This window comes from Triturus cristatus, chromosome 11 (assembly GCF_964204655.1).
Source record: "Triturus cristatus chromosome 11, aTriCri1.1, whole genome shotgun sequence".
Taxonomy (NCBI): Eukaryota; Metazoa; Chordata; class Amphibia; order Caudata; family Salamandridae; genus Triturus; species Triturus cristatus.
The window spans coordinates 152,730,885-152,744,465 of NC_140594.1; the positions used below are offsets into that span (position 1 = coordinate 152,730,885).

The 13,581-nt window shown below is 46.3% G+C and overlaps 1 protein-coding gene across 2 annotated transcripts in view; it reads right to left on the reverse strand.

Annotated features, from left to right (window-relative positions):
* OGFOD2 (2-oxoglutarate and iron dependent oxygenase domain containing 2) overlaps window positions 1–13,309 on the reverse strand; it is a 107,212-nt gene extending 93,903 nt beyond the window's left edge. The window contains exon 1 of one of the 2 annotated variants that reach the window (XM_085632789.1): window positions 12,822–13,309. In XM_085632789.1, the coding sequence (XP_085488915.1) occupies window positions 12,822–13,085 (264 nt within the window). In that variant the 5' untranslated portion in view covers window positions 13,086–13,309. The remainder of the gene's footprint in view (window positions 1–12,821) is intronic. The other variant, XM_085632790.1, reaches the window with a different exon arrangement.
* Between the last annotated feature and the right edge of the window lie 272 nt (window positions 13,310–13,581).

Genomic DNA, 13,581 nt, shown 5'->3' on the forward strand with positions numbered 1-13,581 from the left:
CTGACTCTAGTTTCCTGTGTGGAGTTCGTACTTTGAAACATTCAGGTATTAGTCCTGTTTGAAGTTCATTTGAATCAACCTTAGAACTTCCAATTGATGTACTTCCTCAATTCACATTACTCACCTGTGGTCCTGAAGAAAGCTCCCTGACCTTTGGGCTGTGTATGAGCTGAAACATGTCGACCAATCACCACGATTAAAGTTGCAGAGGGTCCATTACTCATCCTACCTGCAACTTTATCTCTTTTTAACGTCTCCCCAGCACCTATCAGAATAAAGTTTTTTATAGGTAGCATGAGGAACAACTCCTTTTTTATCACTCACTTGAGCACTCTTCACTTTTTTATTTTATCATTTTTTCCCTGATCACTGCTGAAAAACCCAGTGGTTCCCTCCGGGTGGAGGATGCATGGAATCAACCCAATGATGATGCTATCACGTATTTAAACGGCGGAGAATCAAGATATACCGCCCCGACATACGTTTAACGTGATTGAGGGTTTTTTACCTATACCAGAGACAACCACTTGAACCCTGGTGCCAGTAACTAGTGATCCCTCCCCCTTTGATTATTTAAAATGAAAACCGTTCACATTATTACATCCCAGAGACCCCATAGGAGTATCTCGAGGATTACCACAAGGGTGCACATTAAAATCTCCTGCTAATAATAAGTTACATGACATTACACCTGCGCCTTCTGCCAACATTTCTTTCAAAGACAATATATTACAATCCCCTTGACTGGATGTAGCATTATAAAAGTTAATCAAAGTCAAATCACGTTTACCTCTCTTTAAATCAAGTATTTGGACATTTCTGTTTGCGTGCTGTCGATTACATATGCGGCAAGAGAGAGCCAAGTTTATAAAGATAGCCAAACCCCCCTTTGCCCTACCACTGGCTGAAGGAATTGCTGGACTAGTAAAACTTTGATATCCTTCAATATACGCGCTATTATCTTCCAACCATGTCTCTTGGAGACATATGATGGGTTTTTTTTTAACAAATGCCAACCAAGCAGGATCACTTATTTTATCAGCCAATCCTGCTACGTTCCAGGAGACTAAAGACACGTTATGAGCATCATGTGACTCAAGGTCAGGGGGAACATCAATAGGAGAAAATTCTAGTGAGCAATTTAATTGGTCAACATGTATAACTCCCGGATTTTCCATGATAGAAGAATTTGATTCAGTCAAATGATGTGGTATACTATTTTGCTCATATTCAGCTGATGCAGAGCTGTCTCTTGGAGGGGCTATGTCTGGCTTAACATAGCTATTAGTAACTGGTTCGGCAATTAAAGAGGGAGGGATTTCTGCTTGTAATAACATGATTTTGTCATGGATAGGAGTATTAAGCTTGTAGTCGGTATATCTGGGTATGACTGTTGTCTCGTGCTGTCAATCAACCCCCTCCATATCATTCTGCTCGTGAAAAACATCAAATCTATTTGAAATGGGTACGTTGTAACCGATGTCAGGGTGTTTATTTTGGGAGTGATTACGGTGATAATACATACCGTGTGGGACCTCCCAGTTTTCATGATAAGGTGTTAAATAATCACTCTGTCCCAGCTCCCCTAATGCATTAGTCGTAAACTGCTTGTAATTTCTTGTAGTGTAGGGAGCATAACTCATTGGAGTTACAACATTGTGATATAAATTACGGTTACCATGATTTGACTCCTGTTCTCTGTTGGAATTAGAAGTAACCCCGGGCGTAGCACTACGCTTCGCCCACGTAGTGTACGTAGCGCTGCCTGCTTCGCACTTTCCGAAGTAGGCGAAGCAGGGCAGCGCTACGCACACGCCGAGGGCGAAGCGTAGCTGCTTGCCACCCGCCACCCACCTCCCGCCTGCCCTCCTTTTAATAATATGAGCAATGAAAAATAAATTAAAGTAAAGCGACTTACCGTAAGCGCGGCGTCTCCGGGGCTCCCTCTTTCTGTTTCTAATTTCTTCTGGCAAATGCGCATGCGCGGACACCCGCGCATGCGCATTTCTTGCGAGAAATGCGCATGCGCAGGCGTCCGCGCATGCGCATTTGTCAGAAGAAATTAGAAACGAAGAAGAGGGAGCCCCGGAGACGCCGCGCTTACGGTAAGTCGCTTTACTTTAATTTATTTTACATTGCTGCTATTATTTAAAAGGAGGGCGGGCGGGAGGTGGGTGGCACGTAGTGGGGCTACGCGAAGCGCGTAGTGTGCATAGATTTGGGCACACTACGTGCTGCTTCACGTAGCCCCACTACGCCCACTACGCCCACCCTTAATTAGAAGGTGATTTATTAGAGCTGTGAGCACTTGGGGGATAGAAATAACTTAGATCCATGGTGCGGATCAGGCTATTGATCGAGCCTACCCTCCAACTGGTGATGTGCTTTACTGCTCGTGTATCCATAAAAGTGACAACGATACAATCACCCTCGGTAGATTTATATCTTTGACCCACCCAATCAACCCTCCTAACATTAGTAATTTTACCACTGATATGGCGAGGGATCGGTCTATGTGCAGTAAGCCAATGGCTAACATTATTTTTCAAATCCCCATATCTCTCAACCTTGCCCTTTTCAAGTTGTGGGACGCCTATCATTACTATGATATATGGGTGAGATTCTGGAGGGAGATTAATATGGATGGGTGTTTTAGTTTGTTGTCGCATCGTGGAAGGTTGCGTTGGTTGGGTGGTAGTGGCTGGGTTTTCTATTAATATGGGTCTTTCAGGTCCAGCCACGATAGCAGGTAGGGCAGGAGGTAAACCTTCCGTAGCCCATTCACTGTCTTCGCTATCCACTAATGGGTCGACTAGAGTGGTAGATATAGTCGGCGCCACTATTAATCCATTATTTTCACTTGGGTGTAAATTTAGTTCATTGTTGCCTATTTCACCCGAGGAAAAGGGAGGTGGCGGGTTAGGATCGCAGATTTCTACATTGTCGATCTGTGTGGATGTTGTCAAAGATTTAGGCATGCTTATGAAGTCCTTACTCAGAGATTTCTCAAACGTCGCAAAAAGTTGTTCAAAACTACATAATTTATCTCTTATGGGTTGGAGAAGGGAACAAAGTAGCTGCTCCAAATCCGTTAGATGTAGTTCCTCTGATATACCCATCCTCACGGTTTGGCTTGACTGGTCTATTTGAGTTTTAATATTCTCATGTTGTTTTTCCTTAGGATGTAAAACATCTTGTTTAGAGGAATTTAGACTTATATTAAGAGTATTTTTAGATAATTTGGCCAGTCTAAAATTTTGCCAGACATCTTTTGCTGAGGGCTTGTGATTTCCTAGCGGTCTATGAGTTTTCCGCACAATTGATTTGGTTTTTTTACCGTAGCGCCGTTTCAGCTTTTTTGGGGGGGATGAGATGTCTACAGATATACTGTTAGTTAAGGGAGAGCTATCTAGAAGTACTTCCCCAGGGGAATTTGATGGTAAGATACCTGGGTGAGATGAGCATGGGTTTTCTCCGCTACTAATGACTGGTACAGGGCTTCCTACTGTACCAGTCAGTGGCATAGGTGAGTTTGAGAGTGTGTTATTTAAGCAACTTTTAGTGGTAGGTAGCCCGGTAAAGGAATGTGCTAAAAGTGAATCCTCAGTATCTGAAGAGGACTCCAAAGTTATATTATTGGCAGTTGTGTGTAAATCAAGATTTGGGAAGCACAAATTTGGTGTTAATGAAAGACGCCTTTCCGTGTTATGAATGGCGTCAGCAACTACACCTATGGTTTTTTGTAACATTACATCTATTGCTGTAAGTGTTGGTAGTGGTGTGGAAGATACATTAGTGTTTCTGGTGATTGATCTTGTTGCTACCGGGGTCTTTCTTAATTTAGACATTTTATACGAAAACACCAGAGAAATAGCTATCACACTAGACTAATAAATGATTTTAGCACCCCTTTAAACAAGTATACAGACCTTCAGATAACCTCTTGTGACCTATCACAGGATTACCACAATCACCTCAAAGTCTCAGTCCACACTGGGGGCCTCGTTACAGGGGGGTGGCCCGTCCCGTCTCCTTTGGTCCCCTGAGGGCCACAGAGGGCCCGCCCTTTGCCCGGGCTTAGCCCGGCGTTGCCCGCGCGCGTCCCGCGACGCGGGGAGTGATTCACGTTTTAAAGCGCCTCCTGGCGCTGCTTCCGGGATGTTGGGGGCCGGGGAGGCTGGGTAATGTAGTTTTTTCCTCCGTTTCTCCACACGTTGGCCACGCAGTAAGGAGCGCGGCGGCGGGAGAGAAGGGGCGTCGAGGTGAATGGACTCAGCGCCTCGCTGACATACACAAGGTAGGTGTTATAATCCCAGAATACTTGGTATGTTCCAAACCCCCTACCATTCCTGTTATATGGTATATCCCCAGGGAGCTCACCTTGAAATGTTCAGGTGAATTCCATCAGTGCTGTGAGAGCGGATGGTCAGAGAATAAAGGCTACAGTTCACTCACCTTTGTGGCTTCATCTTTATTATAACACTGGCGACGACTGCGTAGGGGGCAGCTGGCCATCACCCCTCTGTCTATTCTCTCAAAGGAAAGGAAGAATTTGGAGGTGTTTCTTTCTTCAACTGGTGGAAGGAAGGAGGATTACTGACAAGCACCAGTCCTGCGGGGTGTGTAAAGCAGATCAGAGTTGGAAGGGACGAGCAGCAGTCTTGTGCTGTGCGAGTTTGAACCGCCTGATCGGTGAAGTGGACACCTTCCAGTGACATCCTTGAGGCAGTTGGATTCTCCTGTTCGTAAGTGAACCTTCGGGCGCAGAGTTTGACGCTGGAGAACCTCGGAGGCAGCTGCATTCCGTCTGTGATGTAGCGGAGGCATCTTAGGGTTCGCAGTGATTAATAGTCTTCAAATTAAGCACATTGTGACAAGTGTGTTTGGAGAATTATAGGGGGCATGCGGAGTCGGTAAGGTGACGACCCGCCAGCCGTTTCCAAGTGCCACTGAGTAGCTGATCCACTGGATTGTGGGTCCCAGCCGAAAGGTAGAGGAGTTCCTGTAGCCAAGAGCGCTCCGAGCAACGCGTCGTTGGAGGCACTAACGGACGTCCTGTGAGGATAATTCTGTCTGAGGAGACGGCGCGCCAGCCTCTTAACACCGGTGGGTCTAAAGAGCTTCCAGTCAGCGGTCCGGCACCCCAGCTGCATCTGTAGTTCCCGGCCAAGGGCGCTCCGATCTACACGTCGTTTGGAGGCACCAGCGGACGTCCTGTGAGGTAATTTCCTCCTGAGGAGACAGCGCCAGCCACTAAGCACCGCTCTGTCATAGGAAGTTCCAGTCAGCGGTCCGGCGCCCCAGCCGCTTCAGGGCTTTTTCTGTCAGTTTCATTGTCTTCGTGTGCAGGGGGACGGAGCGCCAACTCTTAAGTATTGTTCTGGCGAAATAAGGGGTTTCCAGCCTGTGTTGCCTGGCGCTCCACTACATGAGAGCCATCCTTGTCATATTCAACGGAATTTTCGTCGTGTGCAGTGGGTCCAGTGGAACATCAGGTACTTTTCTCCTTCGTTTTGGTGAGTCGACTAGGCGATTCCAGTGACAAAGAGGGCAAAGGAACTAGTTCTGTTTGGAAGGCGGTACGGGGGTATTCTAGCTATCCAGGCGTTGTGTGTGCCACCTCAAACTCTCCAGTTTTTCAGGCTCCTCTATTACTTCTGCTTTAGCGTTGTTTCAGAGGTACATCTCTGGTTTAGTGGTGTCGTGCAACTAGTTCACCATGGGCACGCCTGGGATGAGCCAACCCCCGTCCTTTTTAAATGACTGTGGTGACCCTGAGATTCACTGGAAAGATTGGGCAAAACTTTTTGAGTCCTACTTAATCGCCATGGGTGGTGAAAGGTTTTCGGCTGTAAGGAAACAGCACATTCTTTTGCATAATTTAGGCGTTCATGGGCGAAAAATATATGAGACTCTTCCTGAACCTGAAGTGGAAGAGGAAGAAGAGATTGACGTATTTGAAGTGACCTTGATGAAACTTGAGGCACATTTTGGGGATAAGATAAATGTGGTATTGGAGAGACACAAATTTTTCAGCAGAGTACAAGGGAAGTGTGAATCAATCAGTAACTACATTGCTGCGTTAAGGGGTCTTACCCAACTGTGTGAATTCGGGGACTTAAATGACTCACTTATACGTGACCAACTAGTTAGGTGCACAAACAACAGCAGGATTCAAGAAAAGCTGTTGGCGAAAAACCCCACTTTGAAAGAGGCAGTAGCTATTGCCCAATCTATTGAACATACAGCGAAATGTGTTAAAGAGATGAAAGCTAGAGACGAAGTTGTAGCAGCAGTACAGGTGAAGGAGCAGGGTAATGAGGTGCTCAAGTTGGCAAACAAATGGGGCACGAAGGAGGCCCAGATCCCTAAAACTAACAGAGAGTTGCATAATTTAAAATGTTATAGATGCGGAAGCAGTAACCATCTTGCTAATAACTCTATGTGTACAGCTAGAAATGTTTTATGCAAAAAATGTAATAGGAGAGGTCACTTAGCCAGGGTATGCAGGGAAGGGGTAAGCAACACTGTGAGTGTGGTAAATAGTGGTGAAGATGATCACGCCAGGTATGTCTTCCAAGTGAAAAGCACGGCTGTGGGGGTTAAACAAAATTACCCTAAATGTATTGTGTTGTTCAATAACAAACCGCTTGAGGTGTTTGCAGACTCTTGTTCCCCCTTCACGTTAGTGAATGTGCATGATTTTGAGGGGTTGTTGGGCGGGTCCAGAGAAGTTTTAGAGACTCCTGATATCACACCTGAAGGTTACACGAGAGATCCCATTCCCCTTGTGGGGATGTTGAACAGTTACATTGATTTTAATGGGAGGATCACAAAAGGTAATGTGTACATTGTGGAGCATGGTGCCAATCTGCTTGGGTGGCAACACCAAAGGGAGTTGGGGATTATTTTAGATCCAAACAAGGAGAACCAAGTTATCATGGTTGACAGAGCAAGCGAAGAGACAGGTCTACAGAATATGTTCCCCAGACTCTTTAGTGAGAGGTTAGGCAAGTTATGTGAATTCCAGCACAAAATCAAAATCAGACAAGGGGCGAGACCAGTGGTTCACAGAACACGGTCAGTACCTTTCCATCTAAGGGAAACACTCAAGGTAGAGCTTGATAAGCTGTGTGACATAGGTGTCATACAACCCATCGAGGCCACGGAATGGCTTTCGCCTTTAGTTTTGGCATCAAAGGGAAATGGCAAAGGTATTCGCATATGTGTGGATCTTCGCTCCTTAAACGAAAACATTTGGGTGGAGAGATTTCCTCTCCCCAACATAAATGAGATGCTAAGCACCATGGGCAAGGCATGTTATTTTTCTGTGATCGATTTGTCCAGGGCGTATCATCAAGTTGAGCTGCATCCGGAATCGAGACCATTGACAGCGTTCACGTCGCCTTTTGGGGCGTTTATGTTTGTGAGAATGCCATTTGGGCTGGCCTCAGCAGCCTCTGTATTCCAGAAAATAATGCAGCAAGTGCTGATAGGTGTTAAGAACACTCTCTGCTTCCAAGATGACATATTGATGTATGGGGAAACGGAGGAGGAACACGATGCTACCCTCCATGCAGTGTGTCGCAGACTATCTGATGCAGGGTTGACAGTACAGATAGACAAGTGCAGAATTAAGGTCACATCAGTAGACTATTTGGGGCACACCATCACCAAAGAAGGGTTTCGACCCAAACACAGTTTGATTCAGGCTGTCAGCGATGCCCCGCACCCAACAAGTAAGGAGGAGCTCAAATCCTTTTTGGGTCTTGTGGAGTACATGTCCAAGTTTGTCAGGAATTTTGCAGATTTGTGTGTAGGTTTGCGAGAGCTTCTTAAGAAAAATTCGGCTTTTGTGTGGGAGAAGGTTCACAGTGAGAGTTTTGAACTAATAAAAAAACACATAGTGGAGGCACCAGCATTGGGAACCTTTGATCCAAAGAGGAGAACCATCTTAACCACAGATGCCTCTAGCAAGGGTTTAGGGGCCATGTTATCCCAGAAGGGAGATGGGGAAGAAAGAGTAATAGCATTTGCTTCCCGCACCTTGAGTGAGCCTGAACGCAACTATTCAGTCATCGAAAGGGAGGCTTTGGCGTGTTTTTGGGCGGTCCACCATTTTAAATTCTTTTTGTGGGGTAGCAAGTTCACCATACACACGGACCATAAGCCTCTGACTTTCATATTTTCATCAAAACAAGCACAGAACTTGTCCCCAAGAATAAGCAAATGGGTGCTAGGTTTGGAGAACTTTTGTTTCAGGGTTGAATACCTTCCTGGTCCAGAGAATGTGATTGCAGATTGCTTGTCGAGATTACCGATCAGAGGTAGTCCAAGTGAAGAAGTTCTTGATGTACCCATTTGTGTGGTGCATTTACCCTCGCTGACTGATGCGGAATGGGACAAGTGCATGAAGGAAGATAAGACTATGGACATGTTGAAAGAACTCATGGTCAAGGGGTGGCCGGAGAAGATTTCTGAAGTCCCTGACAAAGTTAAAGACTTCTGGGAAGTAAGATTTGAACTCGCAGTTATAGCTGGACGCTTACAAAGAGGGGAGAAAATTGTTCCTCCCGAAGGGTTGAGGAAGAGAATCATAAATTTGGCCCATGAAGGGCATTTAGGCAGAAGCCTCACTAAGAACAAAGTACGGAGCTGTTTTTGGTTCCCCAGAATGGATGCAGAAGTGGAATGCACAGTAAAAGAGTGTGTCAGCTGTGCGAGGAGCGATAAAAGTAAAAGCATTCATAGAGCTCCTTTGGCCCCTGTCGACGTGCCAAAGACTCCGTGGACCAAACTGGCCATGGACATTGTCGGTCCCATGGACATCCTGGGGCCACAGAAGAGATTCTTGTTTGTGTTGGTGGATTACACCTCCCATTGGGTGAATTTCAAATTCACAGCGTCCACCACAACTAACAGTCTCATAGCATTTCTGAAAAACATATTTGTGTATGAAGGAATCCCAGCCACTTTGGTAACGGACAATGGAGTGCAGTTCGTCTCAGAGTCTATGAGAGAGTTTTTGGAGGAACACAATATAAAACATGAGAGGACTGCTCTCTATTGCCCAAAAGCAAATGGGTTGGTAGAAAGAGCAAACCGTATGATCAAAGAGCACATACAACTTGCTATTGCCAATGGTTTGAATGTGGAGGAAGCTTTGAGAGCGGCTATGTGGGCATACCACACTACGCCCAACCTAGTCACAGGGTTATCCCCGTTTGTATATCTTAGAGGGAGAGAACCCAGCACCAAAATGTACCCAAGTTGGTTGGGTGGGGGAAAAGGTGTTGTACCTGACTTAGAGCGTGTGGAGGAACGAGTAGAGTCTCATCAACAGAAATACAAGTCATGGTATGATGCAAAACATGGAGCAAAAGAAGTGGAGATAAAACCTCAAGCACAAGTGTGCGTTAAAAAACCTGGTAGGGTACAACCTGGAACGAGCAAATTTGGTGCACCTCAAAGGGTAGAGGTAACAGGTAAAAGTGTAGTTCGTTTGGACAACGGACAAACATGGAGCAAAGATAGAGTTGTAAATAGTGCATGTATTTAAGAGTTTTTGTAATCCCTGCAAAGGGAGATGTGTTATAATCCCAGAATACTTGGTATGTTCCAAACCCCCTACCATTCCTGTTATATGGTATATCCCCAGGGAGCTCACCTTGGAATGTTCAGGTGAATTCCATCAGTGCTGTGAGAGCGGATGGTCAGAGAATAAAGGCTACAGTTCACTCACCTTTGTGGCTTCATCTTTATTATAACAGTAGGGCTCAACACGAACAGCCAACGACACAGCAATTGACGGCACACCCGCTCCACCGGGACTGATTCACGTTTTAAAGCGCCTCCTGGCGCTGCTTCCGGGATGTTGGGGGCCGGGGAGGCTGGGTAATGTAGTTTTTTCCTCTGTTTCTCCACACGGCGGCCACGCAGTAAGGAGCGCGGCGGCGGGAGAGAAGGGGCGTCGAGGTGAATGGACTCAGCGCCTCGCTGACATACACAAGGTAGGGCTCAACACGAACAGCCAACGACACAGCAATTGACGGCACACCCGCTCCACCGGGACTGATTCACGTTTTAAAGCGCCTCCTGGCGCTGCTTCCGGGATGTTGGGGGCCGGGGAGGCTGGGTAATGTAGTTTTTTCCTCCGTTTCTCCACACGGCGGCCACGCAGTAAGGAGCGCGGCGGCGGGAGAGAAGGGGCGTCGAGGTGAATGGACTCAGCGCCTCGCTGACATACACAAGGTAGGGCTCAACACGAACAGCCAACGACACAGCAATTGACGGCACACCCGCTCCACCGGGACTGATTCACGTTTTAAAGCGCCTCCTGGCGCTGCTTCCGGGATGTTGGGGGCCGGGGAGGCTGGGTAATGTAGTTTTTTCCTCCGTTTCTCCACACGGCGGCCACGCAGTAAGGAGCGCGGCGGCGGGAGAGAAGGGGCGTCGAGGTGAATGGACTCAGCGCCTCGCTGACATACACAAGGTAGGGCTCAACACGAACAGCCAACGACACAGCAATTGACGGCACACCCGCTCCACCGGGACTGATTCACGTTTTAAAGCGCCTCCTGGCGCTGCTTCCGGGATGTTGGGGGCCGGGGAGGCTGGGTAATGTAGTTTTTTCCTCCGTTTCTCCACACGGCGGCCACGCAGTAAGGAGCGCGGCGGCGGGAGAGAAGGGGCGTCGAGGTGAATGGACTCAGCGCCTCGCTGACATACACAAGGTAGGGCTCAACACGAACAGCCAACGACACAGCAATTGACGGCACACCCGCTCCACCGGGACTGATTCACGTTTTAAAGCGCCTCCTGGCGCTGCTTCCGGGATGTTGGGGGCCGGGGAGGCTGGGTAATGTAGTTTTTTCCTCCGTTTCTCCACACGGCGGCCACGCAGTAAGGAGCGCGGCGGCGGGAGAGAAGGGGCGTCGAGGTGAATGGACTCAGCGCCTCGCTGACATACACAAGGTAGGGCTCAACACGAACAGCCAACGACACAGCAATTGACGGCACACCACTGCCTATGGTATAGGTAAGACACCCCTCTAGCTGGGTGCACTATACCACTGGTGAGGGTACAGTTGCATGAGCACTGTACCCCCTACAGTGTCTAAGTCCATTCTTAGACATTGTAAGTTTACTAAAGCCATTAGGAGTATATATTATGGGAGCTTGTCATTGCAAACTCCACAGTACCATAATGGCTTTACAGAATTCTGGGAAGTTTGGTAGCAAACTTCTCAGTATAATAAACCCACACCGATGTCAGTGTGGGATTTATTATAGCATGCACTCAGAGGGCATCTTAGAAATGCACCCTGAAAACTGACCCGCCTCTAGTGGGTTCCCTGACTGGTAAACACCAGCCTCCCACCACAAGATATGTTTCTGAACCCCTGAGGTGGGAGCCTTCGCTCCCTGGGCCCAGAAACAGTCTTTCCAGGGCAGAGGTGGTCACACATCCCCAGGTCAGGAAGAGCCAGCTATGGCAGAGGAGCTTCAAATGCCTTGCCGCCTTTGTAACGCGCCCCCCAACATCTCCTGCTATTAGAAGCAGGCCCCCTCTCCTGTCTCCCCTTCTTTTAGATGGGAAGACAGGTGGGAAAAATTAGAACAGCCTAGAAGGTGTGCCTACCTCTACCCACCCCACCCCTCAGGTGGGGGGGCAAGGTTTTAATCCTTCTGAATAGTATATCGTTCAGCTCCCCTTTGATACGGGTCGACGACAGTTCACGGACGAACGCGCCTGTGAACTAAAGGAGAAGGATCAGGAGGCTTCCAGCCTGTAGTCGACCCGTAGCAAGGGGGAGCTGAACTATATACTATTCAGAAGGATTAAAACCTTAAGCAGACATTAAAGAAGAACCACTACATGCCTCAAAAGAAATTTAGGGGAAAATAATTACGGAGGAAGCGAATTGTTTAGTAACCGGAGCAATGGGAGTGTAAGAATAACAAGTTCCAAGAACAGAATTTTAAGCGCTGAAGAAGCGCAGTGGAAAGCGAAACACGTGTTGGCTTTTGTCTGACTGCTTACAGTATTTGAGACTGTTTTTGGATTTATTGACATGTAGAATAAAACTGAAAGAAAGAATAAACACAACTACAGAAACCAATCAAGAAGACTTGTTGTGAATCGTTGCTTTTGTGGATAGCTCAGTATTGTGTTGTGTTATATGATTGTAAAACAATACCGGTGGGAACCAGTAACTGGGATACTTAGCGCCGGGCAAAAATTCTGTTACCCATATGGTTTATTTTATATATATATATATATTTTTTTTTTTTCCCCTGTTATACATTGTTGTTACGGAAAGTGGTAATTACAGGTTTGCAGTTCTGGCCTCTCAATAAAATATAAAATAAAATAAAAATCGGAAGACAAGTGAGAAATCATGTAATAAAATCATAAACCTTTGAACAAGTTCATGAAGAGAGAACGTAAGCATCCGCTAGGAAACATCAGATCATAGATTATCCGAGTAAACTATAATGTTTAACATTTCACTAGAACTGCGACTAAGAAACTTTCAGCTAATACGACAATCTATCCTTCAACGTATATATGTTAACATCCTTGTTGGCATTCCCTAAAATGTACTTGATAAAAAGCTTGAGGTGGGACCAATATAATTAAAATGTATGTTTCCAACTCAGGTGTACCTTTTTTTACTGTTTTGATGTTTCTAACTTCTACGCAAGTTTCGTTTTGTGCCCTGTCCTCGTATAAAGCGTTCTCTATCACACTTTGGGTCTAACCAACGTTTTAGGAAACTATTAATAAATAAATGAGTATATTGTCAGTTCTGGATTACCCCCTCATATTCCTTCCTGAACTGTTGCTCATCTTGGAAGCAGACGTGCATGTGGTAGTCCTCCAAGAAGATGTTGTCTGTGTAAAAACAGGCGCAGCAGTGAAAGGTTTGCTCCCGCAACTGGGTCTGGCGCCTCCGTTCAGATGACATTGTTTTCCCGACGACCCGTTGGGGAGCAAACGAGGATGGTACAAGTTCTGGACAGGGCAGGGAAGGAATCTGGTTGGCACTGACGGGAGGATTTGACAGCGCACCCGACGCCATGTTGGGACGGGAAACTTCTTTCTCGAGCCCATGTAAAGTCAAACGTGCCCCATCTTGCAATGGGAGTCTTTAAAATCTAGATAGCATTTTTGTTAGAGTGGACGCCATCTTTGAGCGGGGTATAGACTGGCCGAATTCCAAATACGCTTCGTTGGGCAGGGGTTCTTTTTTTTCTTTTAAAGGTTGCCATGGATATGTTACGCGCTATTCTGGCCCTAACGGTCAACAACCAGAAGGCAAAAAGAGGCAATGAGTGGAAGAGGTCTCCGCGCCACCTCTCTAAATAAGAGCCTAAAGATTCGTCCATCTTTGAGTGGCATAACTGTGTATCCGAAGTGAAACGATTTAGCAAAGAGCTGAATGTTTCTTTTAAAATACATTTTTTTAAAGAAACCATATCAATTATCCAAAGCAAAATTGTTTACACTGTATATATATATATATATATATATATATATATATATATATATATATATATATATATATATATCTTTTT